At 54.3% G+C, this 19,172-nt stretch overlaps 1 protein-coding gene across 1 annotated transcript; it reads left to right on the top strand.

The window, feature by feature from the left end:
* Window positions 1–9,703: 9,703 nt before the first annotated feature.
* On the top strand, window positions 9,704–17,112 carry LOC119103135 (uncharacterized). Its single transcript, XM_037226586.1, has 4 exons — window positions 9,704–9,788; window positions 10,016–10,133; window positions 13,698–13,884; window positions 17,105–17,112. Coding segments are annotated over exons 1-4 (315 nt in total). The 5' UTR covers window positions 9,704–9,786.
* Window positions 17,113–19,172: the final 2,060 nt, after the last annotated feature.

The following is a 19,172-nucleotide window of genomic DNA, read 5'->3' as shown; positions in this document are numbered from 1 at the left end:
GCGTGCCGGTTCTGTCAGGCTCTCCGCCGCCGGCCAGCGCATCGGAGCGGGCCGAACCGGCGCTGGCGCTGGACCCGGCCCCGCGCGCCGGCTCCCCGCCGCCGGCCAGCGCATCGGAGCGGGCCGAACGGCGCCGGCGATGGACCCGGCCCTGCACGCCGTCTCCCCGCCGCGGTCAGCGCATCGGAGCAGGGCCCGAACAGGTGCCGGCGTGGAACCCCGGCCCCGCGCGCCGGCTCCCCGCCGACGGTTCAGCAGCATCGGAGCGGGCGCACCGGCGCCGCGCTGGACCCGCCCCTGCGCGCCGGCTCCCCCGCCGTCGGTAGCGCATCGGAGCGGGCCGAACCTACAGGCGCCGGCGCTGGACCTGGTTCCTGCGCGCCGGCTCCCCGCGCCGGCCAGCGCATCGGAGCGGGCCGCACCGGCGCCGGCGCTGGACCCGGCCCTGCGCGCCGGCCCCCGTCACCCCGCACACGGCGACCCCCCGCCCGCGCGGTGTCAGACACCCTCGGCCGGTCCGCCACTGATTAGCCGGGTTCTAGTCCAATGGAGCACTGCAATAGTGTTATGATTAACTCCGAGGTTAGCGACCGATAGGGCCGGATGTCTCTGTCGATCAGCCGAATGAAATACGGTTCACATGGAAATTGGTGATGTTTGTTTACGCACCGACTCGAGTGGTTGATTTGTTTGATTGCGTGTGTCACGCGGGCTTAAACTCAACGAGCCGCCACATTAGTGGCGTAATATAGCAAGCTTGATGTCCCCGCCAATTCCTCCTTCATGTGGTAGATTGCTGATGGTCAGGTCGTCCATTTCCATTCCGTGGTGAGCGGGTTATGCCCTGGTGTAATGTCGACCGGCCCCACTGGGAAATAACTGCAACAATTGATGTATAGCGGAATGTTATTTTCTGCTATTGTTCCATTCCAGGATGATCTTGTGGAATACAACATTTGTGTGTGGTTATGAAGTTTCGATGAGGGCGCCATTGCAACCCGACGCTGTCTGGTCAAGGCCGTCTGTGAGGTTTGCTGACCGCACATAGCTAGTGATAATTGGGGCATTAGGGCGCCGCATTGGCTGAATGACCTTTCATGAGCGAGCTCATTCAGACATGGTAGGCGTGGGTGCACGAAAAGAGAAGCAAAATGACAGCCGTGCATCCGTGTTCCGGTGCTGAACACGGATGCACGGCCGAGTCATTTTCTGCTCTGGCCGACCATGCGTGCGTGCATGCCATTTTCTGATCTGTTATGCTTATTTAGTGCATTCTAACACAATGACGTGAGGTCATGACTTATGAGCTTAGACCTCCACTTCACTTCAGTTTCTCAATGCATACGAGAGTCTTAAAATATTCATTTCACTCTGTATCAATATCCGAGTGATCTCACAACCAAATCCAGCCGACGGGCGACTGTCTCGCACGTGGGACGTGACCAAAGATTGGCATACCTGGGCCGTTGTCGCTAACCTACAGCTGCCCGGACGGTGCCATTTGGCGCACGGGATCGCGACATACATGTCAGCCGATGAACAGCTATTTGTGACCAGGCTGCTTTAACTTGTGGTGCATGGGACGCTTGTGCTGAGTTGCACTCATCTGCCACGAGAATGTCTAATTTGGCAGCCTAAGAACCTACGGACTTCAACCTGCCAAATATCTCCTCTGATACGAGGACTGCCTACGCATACCAAGACCGAGGTGACCAGCGCTAAGGTGTGACCCGCATGCGTGTGCAGCATATTGGACGTGGGGTCCGCCGGATCACGGAAGCCGGAGACTAGAAATTGGGAGCGCAGAGAGATCTGGAATCCAGTCATTACCCATTTAGTTCTCAAGTGTCAAAAATGCAGCTTCGGTGCACGCGGGCTCTCTTCAACCACCATTCAGAGATTGGTGGGGCGCGACCATGGTCACTGTACAGCGAATTGCACCGTGGGACATTCCGTTGTGTCTTAATACAACCTCCGCGAGCCCGGCCGGGGAAACAGCTGGATTTCCCAGACATCTGCTCGGGCCGATCCGGAGAGTCGGAGACTTCAGGCGTGGAATCACGGCTCGTCTATTGGTCGACACAGCTGAATGCTGTGGCGGGAAGGCTGATCCGTATCCGCAATCAGCAAGAGGCGTGCTTTCCTGCTCGACGGATGTGTCCGGTCTTGATGGCCTTGTTATGCGGATCTGAGGAGCCACGCTACTCTCAGATCCGGCACCATCGGCAGGACGATGATCTCAGCTTCGTTCCGTCCCTGGCCGGCACCACCACACGCTGAAGGTGACCTCTCGGCGGTATGGCTTTCACCGACAAACTCAGCTACTCCTCAGCCCAGCCCTAGTTGAGTCATGCCAGGCGGCGCGTGGGAAAGCGATGCCAATCCATGGACACCGTGCTCACGAGAAAACCCTGTGTAAACAAACTTATTTTGATATGGTGCTTTTTTATTTCAAAGCAGATGTTTCTACTCAAGTGTATATCGTAGACAAAAGTCCAAGGATACCAATTCGTATCGTGCAAATTTGATGGACCCAGCGCAAAGCGCCCCCCACCAGGAGCAAACAGTCAGTGAACCTGGGCCCCTGGGGCCAGGGTCGAAGTTTGACATCTGACGTAGCTGGAGGCCGTACCAACTTTTGTTTGGCGTCCGAAGGGCCACAAATGTCAAGCACACAGGTAAACAGGGCGAGCTTTTCTGAGAGAAGTTTTTCTGAGGGCATTTCATGGGGCATCATTTCGTGCGTCTTGAATATTTACAACTAGGAATCGAAAAATGATCCAATTTGCATTTTGGTGTAGAGAAATAGAAGTATCTGAAAGCAACTCAGGGGCAGACGGGCTTCAAACTATCCGTTACTAAGACCACACGCAATAGAAGGCTATTTTGCACTTCTGGCGTTAACCTTGGCCACCGGCACTTCGAGCCAGAACGATCATGATTATCATAACGTCAGCGTGCGGTACAGGTCCAGTGGCGTAGCCAGCTTTTCACCCACGAGGAGCTAAATCGGGTCATAGGGACACTCCTGCCAAGAGGGGCCTCATCGTTTAGGGGTCCTATGTTTTTTAATCGGCGGCCATAGCTACGCTCGGCATTCTTTCTGAAGCCTTGAGGCCCTTTTGCTGCTTTAAAAGTTCTACGGGTGTCCTAAATTAACAACAAGTACAGGGGTCTTCGGTCTTAGGGGGCCACCTTTCCCAGAGCGCAATCCCCCAAAAGCTGCTCCTTTGGCTGCACCACTGTACAGGTCACATGGATGCTCCACGGATCAGGGATCAGCACAGGCTCCACCACAGGGCTGTGCTTTTGTGGTTGGCAGCTGTGTCTGGTCAGCGTCATGATCTGCAGGCGCATAAGGACATTTGGGCCAAACGCCTTCCGAATGCAGACATTTCCCTCCAAGTGCGAACACCTGGACCAGGCGCCCTCCGAGTGCAAACATTTGGGCCAAGCGCCCTCCGAGTGCAAACATTTGGGCCAAGCGCCCTCCGGTGCAAACATTTGGGCCAAGCGCCCTCCGAGTGCAAACATTTGGGCCAAGCGCCCTCCGAGTGCAAACATTTGGGCCAAGCGCCTTCCGAGTGCCGGAAGCAGTAAGTGAGCCGGCCGGAACATAGCGTGCTAGGAGTGGATGATGATGATTTTTTTTATTTTTCGTGCGTGTCGACGTGTGTTGAGAGTCTGTCACCACGACACTGGGTGGCACGTAACTTACGGCGCCCTGTGCCGAGATGCTCGCACAGTGCGCGTGGTCTAAACTTGTGTGCACCTTTCCCTTCGGACCCAGATGCAGAAGTTAATTCAGCACGGCCCGGCGCGGTGATGAGCTTCTAAGATAGACCATAGGCGTAGGAACGTTTCAAAAAGTGTGTGTGGGGGGGGGGGCAAGCTCAGGGCACACTTCAGAAACTTTTTTGGGGAAAACAAACCCGATGACCGGGGGGGGGGGGACGGTACAGATGGAGGTTATCGCTCTTTATTCAAGTGTAGTGACTGCTATTCTAGATATGCGTCGAGAGCTGTTTCTCAGTGGTGCACACCCTTGCCTATCCGACTCATCTATGTCATTCAGGAAATAAGGCTATCCAGCTTCCCAAGATAATTCGTCCATTTCAACGTTGTCTTTCCTAGGGAGCCGAAATTCCACGAGTGGGTAGGCATTTTGGCTCATTGAGGAGGCATCTGTCTCCACAGGGTAGACGCCAAAATATGGTCTGAGCATAGGCTGATGAGAATTTTGAAAGTGAATCGATGGCTCAGAGTACAGATTTTACATGCGCCTCCATTTTGCTGGCTGCTTTTCAAGAGATGACTTGTCGCGGCATTTTAGGTGGAAACAAATTCGGAAGCTTGAAACTGCCAAAAGCCATGTGACAAAACCCATAGGACTGGAGATTCTCCCTTGAAAACCAAGCCACAGAATGAAGGCCTTTCTGTCATACATTCCTTGTCTGAGCCCTGCTCCCGTCCGCCGTCGGTAGCCACTGTCCTGGTCCGGCTATCTCCGAATGACTGACCGCGAACTGATGGCATGGCTGCTTTGTTGCACATTTTTGGATCAGCGTTGCTACTAATTAGGATGTAAAACATGTGTTGGACGCCTGCAACAGTACCTCTTTCCAAATTATCTTCCTTTACACCACACCACCTCAGAAAATGCCGCCGGGAAGCTGCTTACTTTAGCTATAAATTGGCCCAACGGCCTTCTAATTACCCGTCATTCAACGTAGATGACTTGATCTGCTTTTGTGTGTAGGCAGGGGGTAGCCAGAGCCTTGCAATGAGGAGCACAAGGTCGACAAAAGCCCCCTTTGTGGTGATTTCCCACAACAAATATCTCCGAATATGGTTAACTTGTTAACAAGGGACACGGTTTTCTTCGTTTCATTGTTGTTTTTACGTTGAGATCAGAACAGAAACCAGAAGCTACCGTGAAATCAATTCTGGTTGCATTTTTAACACGCGCTCGGGTGGCCGGCTAGATACCCTTTGCTCGGGGGGTTAATTCGATCTCCTGAGATTTCAGGAACTAAGCGAGTTAGAGACACCAAATTCACAGGGTGTGTTGACCTGTACGTGAACTCACTTTGGTCAACGTTTGAGGTTCCTAGGTCATAAATTTTGATTCAAATAAGGTCAAACAAGGTCAAATCCCAGGTTGGTCAAAGTGCCCTCAGAACCTAGATAACTGTTTCTAAGCAAAAGGTCACATGTTCAGTTAAGGTCAGTGATCTTGTTTGAGCTTTTGAGGGTCATGGTGACCAACGTCATACAGGAGTGCTCTGAGTTTCGCATTTGAGTAAGAGAGAAAAATTACGCTAGGCAGTATATTTTTAAAAACAAAATGTTGGCCTAGGTCATTTCAGGTCAATGACCTATTCTAACCTCAAAGTAAGTCCGTGGAAGATGTATAATGCGGTCTCTGTTATCAATAGATTTAAAATGAGTACCAGAAACTATCCCATACAGCAAGCCACAGAGTAATAAAACAGGTTTCTGAAATTGATCTGACCTGTATACCTGACCTTAGGTCAAGGTGATGTGCTCACTCAATATGTGTGTTGCCTAAGAAAGTATCTTAGAGATGTATGGCTTCGTCTAGCACTTCATTGATGCATCAGATTGAACGATTCCCTGGAAGTTGACTTCGCTGAAACCATGGCCTGATTTTGACCTCGCATTGCTCAGCGACCTTACAAAGAACATCTATTTTTTATGTCAAGCAATCCGCTATTCAGTTGGCTACAGCTATGCAAAACATGACGTGGCTTTGCCGCGCCGTTCGGAAACCATTCTGGAAAAACCTTTGGGGGTGAGTCAGTTTGACCCCTTCCCGAGCGCGTGTTAAGGTCAATAGACTGCATAAATCAGACGTTTAACGACCGCATAGAATAAATCAGCCAGTATTCTTAACATGCAATGGCTAAGTGGACCATTTATAAACCGATAGAATGCAGAAGCTTTTTCAACGTGCTTTATCTGCGTTCTACAGACATTGAGGACATCGCGAAGGTAGATTGTAGATCGATATGTTTGATCGAAATTTGGGGGTGAAAATTATAATTGTAGATCGAGTGGTCAACAACTGTGTATTAACATCGCCAAGCCACGTTTGTCTAGACATTTTTAGCATTCAGTCAGAATCGGTTAGTGATGCAATCTATATGATGTGGTTTTCAACATGCGCGCTCGCAGATCTTAGCAGCTAAAACCTCGACACCAGGCGTTGCAGTCTCCGTAGTCCGCGGAGCGTTTTCATAGTCCCAGTGGTTAATTTTTCGTCATGGTTCACCGGCGGACGAAAATGATTACGGTTCTGAAATAATTACCTTTAAACACTTGAATCGGTTAATAAGTTATGTGACATAATTTTTAGCATGCGTATTCGCAAATCTTAGCATTCAAACCTCGACGCCAGGCGTTACAGTCTCCGTAGACCGCGCAGCGTAGGCTCAACAGCTAATACTGAGCCGTGGCCAACGGGTGGACGAAAATGATGACACTTTTGAAAAAGTACCTTTGAACGGTTCAGGACATGAAATCTTGCATCTACAAGGTAGTCTGGGCGCATATTTCACGTGTGCGACTTTTAGATTGACTTTTAGACTTTAGACGTACTGGCCCTTAAAGCACCGCGAAGTGTTGCTGGAATCTGGTGGTGGAACTGGAACAGTGAAGGCAGATTCTCTATTCTTCGTGTTTCTTTAACTATTAATCTATCCAGAAGACGGACTAACACAGCGCCTGCCGTCTGGTGGCAGTTGCAGCGGCCGACTGCCTTTCGGTGTTACGGAAGCTGCAACCATCGCTGACCATCGCTGCCCCTGCTATCGAGGTTGCGGGCGGGCACTGTTCAAACCTTTTGATGCACTTTTTTACTAATCCATTCTGAGGAAAATGAGCGTTCTTAGGCAAACATGGGATGGCCTTGCTACTTCTTTAAATTCATTTCGACCTACTCTATTCAACAATAATGAGACTTCCACTCTACTCAGCAGTAATAAGGCCCCTTATTTCCTTCCGAGCGAGGGGCCCCTTGAGAAGAACACCGAGGGCACGTCACCGGTTCCGGTCAGGAGCTGGAGGGCCACTCCGTCCCATCGCAAGGTGTCTTCTGGTTGTCATTCTAGCGACACGGGACGGGATCTCCTCCAGTCTCCGGATCTCCGAATCACCACAGGAACCTTTATTGACACATCAACATCCCTGATCGGCAAAAATGGTCCAATAATTGTCATACAGGCTCCAGTTCCGTGTTTTTCTGTTTTCTTCAGAGGTATTGAGGAATCCCTGAACGTAGATTGTAGATGAAACGGAGTCCTAAGCTTGTATTAAACTGGCTAATCCACGTTCGTCTTAAAAAGTCCAAGATTCAGTCAAAATTAATTGCTGAAAAACTATGTAATATGGTTTTGAAAATACACGCTCGCAAACAACGGCCTGAACGCCTGGCGTTGCAGTCTCCGTAGCCCGCGTGGCGTCGGCCTGCGGCTGTGACATTGAGCGATGGTTAATAGCGAACGAAAAAGATGACTCATCTTGAGGAAGATGGCTGGTGAACTAGGTGAATCGGCATGTAGTATTTAAATGTGGTGCGAAATTAAGCTAAACACAACTTTAATCTGAAAAGTGTGGGTTGGGGGGGGGGGGGCAGTTAACACTGCTGGCCCTCCCACCTTGAAAAGTGGGGGGCCATGGCCCCCCTTGTGCCCCCTCCCCTCCGTTCCTACGCCCATGAGATAGACGATTGGCTGGGTGACCAGTTTTGATAAATCCACCCGGTAAGAGGCTGTACATCGCACGTGGGGCGTGACCAAAGATTGGCACCGCTTCACCACTGTCACCAGCCTACAGCTGCATGGACGGCGCAATTTGGCGCGCAGAATCATGACATATATGTTAGTCGATGAGCAGCTGTTTTGGCGCCCGATAGTTTCAACTTATGGACTGCGTAACGGTCGCGCTGAGTGGCAGCCCTCTGCCACAGGGTCCCTGAATGGGCATCTAGGTTGGCAGCCGATGCCGCTCGTTCTGGCTTATAATTGGTATATACCTGCCTGAGAGCTCCCTGTGGACAAAAGTGGGCAAAATGTGACAGAATTGCTGTAGATAAAAGTTGAGAAAGAAGGTCTCAGATCTGTTCAGCAGCCCCTAGATCAGCTTACCCTGCATAGAAAAGTCAATAGCTGTTCCCTGACCACCTGCAATGCTTGCATCGCCATGGAGTGCGGCTTCTCACAAGTGTGCATTGAATATGCATAGACCCATGGGGTGAAGTGTTCTTGTGGTGCATAAACGAGTCACTGGTCTTTCACCTGTGCCATGCTCTCGCTACAGGAATGTCTGATATCGGCATAAACTAGGGCCTCAGGCCGAACATTTTGATCGTACCTGCTTGTAAATATATTTGTTAGCTGACACGGCAATCCTTCGATGTGCTCTATTGAGACAACAAAACAGCAAAGCATACGAATGGTGGGGTAACTAGCTCATATTTTCAGTGTACAGACGCCATGCATCGTATTTTGCCCACTTTCTATGCCGATTTGCCCGCGGATACGGATGTCAAAAGATCAGCAAACATGACGTCACTCTGACGTCACCTTCACTTGATCTATCATGGTCCCAAAGATGTAACTTTGGCACAAAGCACATCATTGATCAAATGACAAGTACCAAAGATTTCGCAATAATATTTCAACGTGTCTTAAAATTATCGCAAAATTTGCCAGGGCAGGCAGATTTAACGTCATTTGGTCAATGTCGTGGGTGGCAAGGAAAACTACTTATTTTTATTTTTAGCCTGCGCCAGCAACACGTCACCACTTAATCACGGGGTGAATCAGCTTACAGACGACCGCGAACGTCGTGCTTTGTATCGATCAAAATTAGCCACTGGCGAGAACAGGAACGCCATGTGGTCTGTACCAGCAAAGTTTGAGAATAAAGTTGGGTTCACACAAAATAATTTTGATCCAAAACACGTAGCGCCAACAGTTTCCGTCCTCGCCGTAACAGAACCTCGGTGCTTAATACAAAACAGCAAATCCAGCATTCCTTGTCCAACGATGACGTCCGACAGGTATGTTGAAATGAGCAGTAGATTGGACGTTTTTCTCAGTAAAACGCTGATTTATGGCCAACCCCCGGCTCTGGAATGTCCTAACTGCCCCTAAATATAGGTGAACGAAAAATAACTGACGAACGGAGCCCTGTCTTGCCACGTCTTCCACAGCACAGCGAGCATTCTGCACGATCTTACAGGATCCGTCGCACCAACCAGGTGTGAGGACAACTGTCACCGTTTTCTGCTGTGATATATGTTGGACCATATCTATATCCCTAAACCTGAATTAGCCGTATCATTAGTTGGACTAACCTTCGAAACATAAAGAGCTTAGTCAAGAATCGACACCGGCGCCCTTTGGCCAACGAGCAAAAAGAGATGAACTAGGCCGGAAGGGGCTGTGCGAAGCAGAGTGGCTGTGTGAAGCCCAAACACGGGAGGCCGTCCCTCGCCCTCGGCGCGGGGGTCGCCCGACAGAGACTCCGCCACGGATCTGGCTTCCGCGGCCGGAGGCGGTGCCACTCCCGGCGGTCGGCGGCGTCGGTCGGAGGAGGCCCTGGCGTCCTCGCCGGGAGCGGCGGCGGCCGCCCCGCCCGTCCGCCGGGAGCGGCGGCCGCCCCGCCCGTCCGCCGCCGCCGCTGCCGCCGCTCACCTGGCGCCGGCGCCGGCTCAGTCCAGCCTCCGTCCAGCTCCACGCAACATCTCGCTGCGCCGCCATGTGAGTGAACGCCGGCGCCGCCCGGCCGACGCGCCGTTCCGGCCTCGCGCTGTCACCGGCGTCCTCTGTCGGTGGTCGGTGCCGGTGGTTCTGCGGTCCGTGCTATCGAGGCGGTGGGAATAGAGGGTGTGACATGGAGGGGTTGGATGGTTTCAAACGTCAAGTGTGTCATTGTCGTCGCGTTATGCGGAGATTGGCACGTGTTGACAAGCTCCGGGGTGCCGCAGGTCGCCCCAGTGGCTCGCCCTGTGTATGATGCTGGTCGTCGGCCAGGCCTCGGCGTTCGACGACGGTGACTTCGGACTGAAGATCGAGTACGATCAGGAGGCGCTGAACCAGTCCGATGTGAGTAGCTCACAGTCCTACCTCCCGAACACTAAAGCGTGACTCCTGGCTCCGGCATGAGACCAGAGGTGTGTTTCATGGACGGCTTTATTCAATCGGCGTTCAAACCGCGGAGAACCCGCGAGTCATATATCGGCTTTATGCTTTGGCATACCGACTACGCAGCCCATTCCTGCCACTTGTATACTAGTCGGTTATTATCGAAACATATTTCACGGTCAGGCATGTTCCATGACAGTGCGCGCTTTGATCCTTGCTCCATCATCGCTCATAATGTATGATATTCGCGTGTGCAGTGCATCTTTTCATTTATCTGCGGTGTTGCAGTCTGGCAAATCTTATGATGCGACGCCTGTTCACTTTACAACCAGGCGTGTACAGCGATGATCGGTTTTACGCGGCATATTTGCGTTACATGGTGTCAATATGTCGGCTCTGCCATGTCCTGTCAGTTGCCAACGTCGGCCAATGTTTCGCTTTCATGGCTCTCGCCACCCGGGGCGAAAAGGGGCAACTTCCATTCAACTGTTGTGAAATTTAACACTGCACGTATAAGAGGGGCTGCATGAAAAAGGTCGAGTTGCAAAATCTCTGTGCACCAGCATGCTTTTGACTCCGAGAGTTGGAGTCACACTCCCAAATCAGCCAGATGTACGATGACCCTAGGCTTAATTGATTGCTTTCAACACATGTGTGATATCGGTCATGGCCCGAGTCGAGTCATTGTATTGATTGGGTTGATCATGATCAGTGTTGGTCGGCCCGAATGGACAAGTATGCAACAATGCATTCTTGCCATTCTGACAGTTTTTCTTTGTTTCATATACCCTGGAAAAATCACGGCGCCGATTAAAAATAGTTTTGTGCAGGCTCTTGCAAAGGTCATATAGGCGCTGACCTCTGAAATATTTTTCACTGAAATTGACTCCATCGCAGTTGAAATCGAAACTGGGTCGCATTTCCTCGGGTCGGAATCCGAACGACCTATGCGAGTTTATGCGACGCCACTTGGAGTCAGCCTTCACCAACCCCGCGGGCTGTGAGTCGAAGCTGACTCGGCTGGAGCGGAGTCAGGCACGAGTCTGCCATGACCCCCTCCCCCTGAAACGTCTAACCGTCGGCGGAACGACAGCTCGTTTGTCACACCTCCTCGCCTTTGGCACGTCGACTTGCACATCGCCCTACGCTTCTCACCGAGCGTCAGTGAGTTATGGGTTTTATGATAGTGTTACTATCACCTGATTCGTCAAAACCTCGACTTGTGACGGCGACACCTCCTCGCTTGCGTGCTCGACAGGATTAATAGCGCTCAGCAATACACGATACTCATGTGACAGTCATATTCTTACATCGATTCTATCGAGGAATCTTCGCCAGCACCGACATAATTCAAGAAATATAAAAAATGATAGCACTCAAGTGAGCACCCAATCAGCACAAATATCAAGCCCATGCATGTCATCACGAAAATCATGCATGCATATTTGTGTTACATACATTGTGCATGGCTGCTAAAGCGTTCATCCATGCAAGATACCTGCGTAGCATGTTCACGCAGATGTGTAATCACTTTCACACACGCGCTCCAGGCCGATCCCCACATGCGTCTTCGGCCGTGTCGCCACAGCGCGGTGGCCGCCGCCGCAGTGGTCGTGTCCGACAGGTCCCCATGACCGCACGTGCCGCTTAGGGCGGGACCACCCGGACGGCGGTGACCCGGCGCCGGCCGCTGACGCAACCCCGGCCGCCTCCTCTCCGTCCCCGGGGCGCGCAGCGGGCGGGGTCACAGCGTCAGCGGCGCCGAGCCCGGCCGGCCGACGGCGGCTGCCGGGACGCCGGCGGGCAGCGGAGGGTCGGTGCCGCCCGTCTCAGGCCGCGCGGGCCGCCAGCGGTGGGCTGCTCGCTGTGAAAGTGTTCACCCCGCGCCGACTCGCCGGGGTCTTCCAGTGACTTGGCACTCAGCAGTTTGATGCGTGGACGCAAAGCTAACTTGGTCGACAGATGTTGGGGCTGGGGCTGGTCATGGGCGTGAGCTTTAGCTATCAGCATCTTTCGAACAACTGATACATTGATGGACTTCGAGCGGCGGCGGAATTTTAAGCAGTGACGAGCACGTGGTGGGGTAATGAAAACGTCTTCGTGGAGGTTGATGTTCATGGCCATTTCACCTCGAATGTTTTGATTACCTGGAATCGTTTGAATATGTTATCTTCCACCCGTGCCCTAAATCTGAACGAAGCGGGCCCTCCCACGACTGTGTGCCGGCGTTCCCCAGCAGCCGCCTGCCGCCGCCGGCCGAGTCAGGCCTCGCTGGCGCCTCTCGTCCGGCGCGCCGCATGCTAATGCGTCCATCGCCGCCGAGGCGGTCACGGCGCAGCGGCAGTCACTGCGTTCACGCCCACTGACCTGACCTGGAGGGGATGGGGGGGGGGGGGCTCTGGTTCAGTCAGCGGGGAGGCCCGGGTAGCCGCGCTGGCGGCCCGGCAGGGCGACGACGCCCGGTGCGGGCTCCGAGCCAGACGCAAAAACCGCACTCACGCGAGCCGAGCGGGCCCGAGCCGGGCAGATGAGGGCCGGCCGCCCTTCGGGCGTCGTTGGGATGCCGCCGTGAGAGCGGCAGACCACGTGGGCCCCGAGGATCGTCGTTGGGACGCCGCCGTGAGAGCGGCAGACCACGTGGGCCCCGAGGCTCGTCGTTGGGACGCCGCCGTGAGAGCGGCAGACCACGTGGGCCCCGAGGCTCGTCGTTGGGACGCCGCCGTGAGAGCGGCAGACCACGTGGGCCCCGAGGCTCGCCGTTGGGACGCCGCCGTGAGAGCGGCAGACCATGTGGGCCCCGAGGCTCGTCGTTGGGACGCCGCCGTGAGAGCGGCAGACCACGTGGGCCCCGAGGGTCGTCGTTGGGACGCCGCCGTGAGAGCGGCAGACCATGTGGGCCCCGAGGGTCGTCGCTGCCGTCCACGACGGGACGCTTTCTCCCCGCTGCACAGTGAATACGTTTGTCAGTTCATTTGCTCAACAATGGAGCAGATGCGCGCGACCGGGAGCTCTCATGCCGACTGGGGTGGACGCCCGCCGGCTTTCTCCGGCGTCCACTCGGGGAGATGTCGGACAATTCGTCTGCTGGTCCGCGGCCAGCCTGCTTTCCAGTTGATTGAGCACATGCATACATGACGAGCAGGCAAGCGGCAAGCGCCGATCTATTACGACGGTCGACTGGCGACCCCGCCCGATGGTGGCCTCGTCGCCTTGCCAGCGCGCCTACTTTTCACACACTTCCATCAAGCTGGCCTGGAGCGGCCGGGAACCGCGGCAGGGATTGTTCCACGTTCCGCCCGCCACAGCTCAGTTACCCGCTCACTCTCTCACTCACGACCTTTCTCTCCGTGATCTCTCTCCGTAACTCACTTGCGGTCACGATGCAGCGGATGATACCGCTCAGCCATCTAATGTGAGCATTATCACACCGCTCTTGGGAAGTTCCTATTGCGGCACAGCTGGTGCCAACTGCTGACGAATTTGCCTGCGGTTGTCGCCTCGCAAATGGGTCTGGCGTGCCGGCAGGCCATGCTGAAGGATCGCAGCATCGCCACCGACCACGTCCTGCGTGACCTGCATCCGAACGGGCTGGACAGCGACCTGGAGCGGCAGCTGGAGGAGGCCAACATCGCTGACGCCTGCCCGGCCGGCCCCAAGGGCCTGCTCTGCCGGCGTCGCTTCGCTCTGCGTGGCGCCGACGAGTGTGCCGGAGGTAAGCCGCTTCGCTCAGCGCGGCGTCGACGAGTGTACCGGAGGTAAGCCGCCTCGCTCTGCGCGGCGTCGACGAATGTGCCAGAGATAAGCCGCTTCGTTCAGCGCAGCGCCGACGAGTGTACCGGAGGTAAGCCGCTTCGCTCTGCGCGGTGCCGACGAATGCACCGGAGGTAGGCCGCTTATCTCTGCGCGGCGGCGACGAATGTGCCTGAGGTAAGCCGCTTCATTCAGCGCGGCGCCGACGAATGTTCCGGAGGTAGACGCTTTGTTCCGCGGGGCGCCGACGAATGTGCCGGAAGTAAACCGCTTCGCTCAGTGGAATGCCATGTCTGGCTTTGGTGAGTTGGTGGCAGTTGTTACGTTTCCTGATGTACCAGATGTGCACAGACCCTAGCATTTCACCAAAGCCAGACACAATGCACGATTTACCGTCGTGAAAGCGCACGACACCGGCGTCGTGACATCCCATATAAATCTCGACGTCAGCGTCATTTGTGTGGCGTTGACGCCGACAAAAAGAAGCCGCGCCGTTTTGGGGATAATGGAAACATCGTGGATTGATGATGCTGAGCCTAGTAAGTTACTCATAACCAACACGGCATAATTTTTTAGGAAGTCCTGTCTAAATAAGCCGGCGTGCAACATAATGAACTAGGGTGGTGCTATGAGTTACGCAAGACTTGGACTGAGCCGGCGCTGTATTGGGTACGGACGGACGTCCCAGAAGTGTGCCTCACGGCGTTCGCTGGGGTTGTAGATGGGGAGCGGACTGAGCGGGCTCAGGGTCGCTGGACTGAGCGGGCTCGGGGTCGCTGGACTGAGCGGGCTCAGGGCCGCTGGACTGAGCGGGCTCAGGGCCGCTGGACTGAGCGGGCTCAGGGCCGCTGGACTGAGCGGGCTCAGGGCCGCTGGACTGAGCGGGCTCAGGGCCGCTGGACTGAGCGGGCTCGGGGTCGCTGGACTGAGCCGGCTCAGGGCCGCTGGACTGAGCGGGCTCAGGGCCGCACCAGTTCCCCGCAGTGGACGGGACTGACCGGGTAAAGACCAGCCCACCCAGTCGCAGGTTCTGGCTGGTTCAGGCCCAGCTGCATGCGTCGCATCTTAGCGTATAGCGGATGAACTCGGTGCTCCCTTACTGCCCATTTTCTGAAATCACGAGGTGATTTGCTACGGTCCACTTTTTAAGTGCAGTGCGATTGACTGCAAACATAAAGATTATAAGCAACGATGTGGTGACAAATGGCTTGACGATGACAGCAATGGCTGTAACGTTTCGTCCATTTCCCGCGTGCTTCTTTGAGGTATCGCACCTCGGACCTTGCATGGGTGCGTAATGCATCTCCGAGCACCATTTATATTTCGTGTAGGTTTTGCACCGACGTAGCTGTACATATAGCAGGAATTTCACACTGCACTAAAAACAACTGGAATCTGCCGTCTACGCCTGAACCGTTTAGCTAACGTTTTCTGGGTATAAGTGCCACACAAGTGAGCTGTGGAACAGTCGGAACTGTCTGGTAAATCACCCAAGTTTGTTTAAGTAACTACCTGCTTGGGGTAGCGTTATATAATGGTGATCCGGTTTAATAACAGCAATAATCATAGTGTGAAATAAACTGGAATGTTACAGGGTTCGTCACATAGATGTTATGTCATTGATTAATCCGTCAGATGAGAACTTAAATTATATTTTCTTGTTGTAATTCGTCTAGTTTATTCCAAGTCGTACGATAGTTCTAGAAGTTTCTCCTAAATGACCTTTTTCATCTACGCAGATATTCTAGCCGCTTCTGTCGACGCGGCCACATACTGACCTCACAATGGGAAATAACAGTCATTTCCTGCTATAAGAGTATTTGATAGCGGATGACAGCAATGCTGCCTTCTGTACCAAATGTCACGTGACACCCTGTAGCCCCAATGGAATCTCGACCGGGTGATTCATTCTCCTTCACCAGCGGCGCTTGCCGCCGGACACCTCAATTACGCACCATCTGATACGTCAGCTGGGACGACCTTCACAGTCCTTGAGACGCACAACGCCTGGAGGCAAGATTCAGATGTGACCTAATTGGAGCAAAATGGGGAGATGCCATTTCATAATATGGTTTGAAACGCCAGAACACGATGTGAATGTGTTAGAACACGATCCCTATCAAATGCTGTCCGGACATTATGCTAATCTACCTACCGTGAAGACCATAGATTCTATCTGTTCGGTCAACTCTGACAAAGGCGCGACTCCAAGTAGCATTCTCAACGAAGGCTGATAAATTCTCTGCTATTCAAATGATGTCAACATTCGTCTTAAGCCTTGCTCCTCACAGAAAAACTGCTCGTCGTTGTTGCTTGTGCTAACTTATCATATTTCAAAACGTGTCATGTGGTGACGCCCCTGCTGCTGACGCGTCTTCTCCTCTCAGCACATCTTTGCTTTACGCAATGCAATGCATGTTGGCTGTCTTTCATTTCCGCCTCATTTCCGCCCTCTGGTTCCATGCGGACTTGCCTCTCTTCCCTCCACTGATACCATTACGCTCATTGATGCGGTTAGCGAGAAATTAAATTTGCTTCACCGACTGACAATCATCAAAGGAACGGCCATGGTCTTCCCACTTTCACCATTAGCGATGCTCTCCAGATCTTTATGGTTGAAGTGAAAGGGCGTTGAAACCATGAAAAGGATGATATATCGCTGATATTGATCCTTTGAGGAGTATTGTTACCAAGCGCGAGTGAACTAGCGTTGAATGGTATGTACTGGAATGTATGATAGAATAGATACACCATGTTGCGCCTTGTGATATTCATTGCGATTCTTTACGACTTATCGTCCATTTCGGTGAACTGTGGGAATACACAAATGCATATCGCCAGCTCGTCCGGACGGCGAGCTTGGAGCGATTGAGCAACCCCAATCCTTTTTTGCCGAACTTCTTGTCACTGACTGCTGCGCAACTACCGCTAAAGGGCAGCATGTGAAACAGACGGGCAGTCAGCCATTCCTCCCGACCTCATCGCCGCCATCCCAGCGGCGCCGTGCTGGAGAGCGGCCGTCCCCGCCCCCTCCCCTTGCGGCCGGCTGCGAGCGGCGTGACCGAGCTAGCCCACCGTCGGACCGTGACGCCGCCCACAGCCACTGTCGGTTTCTTCCGGCGGCGGCGCCCGACCGCAGCAGTGGACACCAAACAGCTGTCCCCCGCCCCCGCCGCCGCCAGACGGCTGACCGCTTTCATTGGGCGCCAGCAGCGAAAGTGGCCGGCACCCGCCGTCTCCGCCGTCTCAACTGCCGTGATAACTGCCGGTGTCCGGCCGCTGCCCGCCCGGTGGCGTGTCACTGACCACGCTTTGTGTGCCCGGTGATAGCACGTGCACGCGGTTCGATCTAGCCGTCCTTGATGGTTGGGTGGCCTTTCAATGAGATCCGTCAGTGAGCCGTCCGGCAAGTCCGTTAGTCCTAGCACTCTTCAAAAACCCGGCGGCGCCGTATTATCGAATACGATGGTCCGCGCTGCTTGGTCTGGCGATGGCCTTGCTCAAAGATCCAGCCTGTGCACTCTGACGGAAACTGGACCACCTTGTAGGCCGGTCGGGGCTTGATGGCCTTCGGTTCCGGCCGCGCCCGTCTTGTCGGCAGACGCGCGGCGCCGGGCCTCTTCCCGGTCCGATCGGCGGTGATTACTTCCGGTCCTGCCGTCACCAGCGGACCCAGAGCCGGGCAGGGCGTGACGGTGATCTTGAGGCAGCGCCTCGGCCAGTGGGAGGCCTCCCGCCAGTCTCGGTGGCAAGGTCGCAGTTGTCGGAGTGCGTCGCGCGTGACGGAACGATCGACCGGCCGGTGGCCGCGTAACGGCCGGCCCTGGAGAGCGTGACGCTGCGCGACACCGACACCGGGCACTGCGTTGTGCGCTGTCACGACGCTCCTGGTCCAGCCGTGGTGCGGACGCCAGACAGCGCGCGGTCGGGTTACTTTGAGCGGCTTCCGATGACATCCGAGGGGCCGGATCAGACGGGGTTACAGTTGGCAGTTGCAGTTGGCCATCCGCTGTTGGCCGTAGGTGCAGTTGGCCATCCGCTGCCTCTATGTTAACGAATAACTTCACCCTCCGTTGCCGGGGCCAGAACTACAGCTGCAAAAAAGAGCTGCCTTTCGAGTTCACGTCAAAACTGAACGACGTTCGGTGACCATGACTTGGGTTCTGTCGGTGTATCCCAAGTTTTTTAAATAGGTAACATCAAGGTGAGAGTTACACTCCTGGACGCACCGACGGCTAGCTCAGGCATTCGAGGACTAGAGACTGAGCCCTCTATTTGGGACGGAACCATTCTGGTGACATGCACAGACACACAGTCATGGAAAACGTACACAAGGCTTTCTCAAGGCATCGATTAATACCGCTGGTAGGCTTTGGGTACAAGTCGCGAAGTTGTGCGTAATTCTTGCTGCCACGTTAATTGCGCATACATGACGCATGGTGCAGTAGTGCTTATTAAGCCCTACGTAGCTATTCTGGCGTACCGGCTGCATCCAGGCATGGTGTATGTACTTTGAACCATCCCTTTATTCGCCGGACGTGTTGTTTCCTCTTCAGGGCTCCGCACCGGCTCAGCGCAATTCGCCTTCACCACTCATAGCACGCAGGCCCACTGGCTTCAGATACACGGTTTCATCGTGAAAGCTGAATTAAATATCACGACGTGCAGATGGTGGCGAAAGCTGACACAATGACAGACTCATGCCTGCCGCCCGTGCAACGGTCCGGGTTGCCACATGGGGCCCATATTAATGCATGGCAAAACGCTTGCAGCAGAAGGTAGGCGGAGAGGCACTCGACATCGGAAGCACCAGCTGTCTGAGTAGCAAGTATCACACGTACGAGACTTAGCCACTGAGATCGTTCGCCTGGGCGCGTCCTGTCCGTTCTCAGAGGGTTTGGGGCTTGCGTCATTTCTGGGCTGAAACGTGGCGGCGTGCTGACCCAGCGCCGATGCTCATCACACCAGTGTGGGTGGTGTGAGGTCGACAGGGGGGCTGAAATGTGGCGGCGTGCTGACCCAGCGCCGATGCTCATCACACCAGTGTGGGTGGTGTGAGGTCGACAGGGGGGCTGAAACGTGGCGGCATGCTGGCCCAGCGCCGATGCTCATCACACCAGGGTGGGTGGTGTGAGGTCGACAGGGGGGCTGAAAGGTGGCGGCATGCTGGCCCAGCGCTGATGCTCATCACACCAGGGTGCGTGGTGTGAGGTCGTCAGGGTAATTTGTTACTCTAGAGCGTGGACCTTG

This window comes from Pollicipes pollicipes, unplaced genomic scaffold (assembly GCF_011947565.3).
Source record: "Pollicipes pollicipes isolate AB1234 unplaced genomic scaffold, Ppol_2.1 Scaffold_5724;HRSCAF=6776_pilon_pilon_pilon, whole genome shotgun sequence".
Taxonomy (NCBI): Eukaryota; Metazoa; Arthropoda; class Thecostraca; order Pollicipedomorpha; family Pollicipedidae; genus Pollicipes; species Pollicipes pollicipes.
The sequence above is the reverse complement of the archived record's forward strand: the minus strand, read 5'-3'. Positions and strand labels throughout refer to the sequence as shown.

Coding starts and splice junctions, on each gene's coding strand:
- LOC119103135 (XM_037226586.1), top strand. Junction 10,134..13,697: donor AGGCGCTGAACCAGTCCGAT/GTGAGTAGCTCA, acceptor GCGTGCCGGCAG/GCCATGCTGAAGGATCGCAG.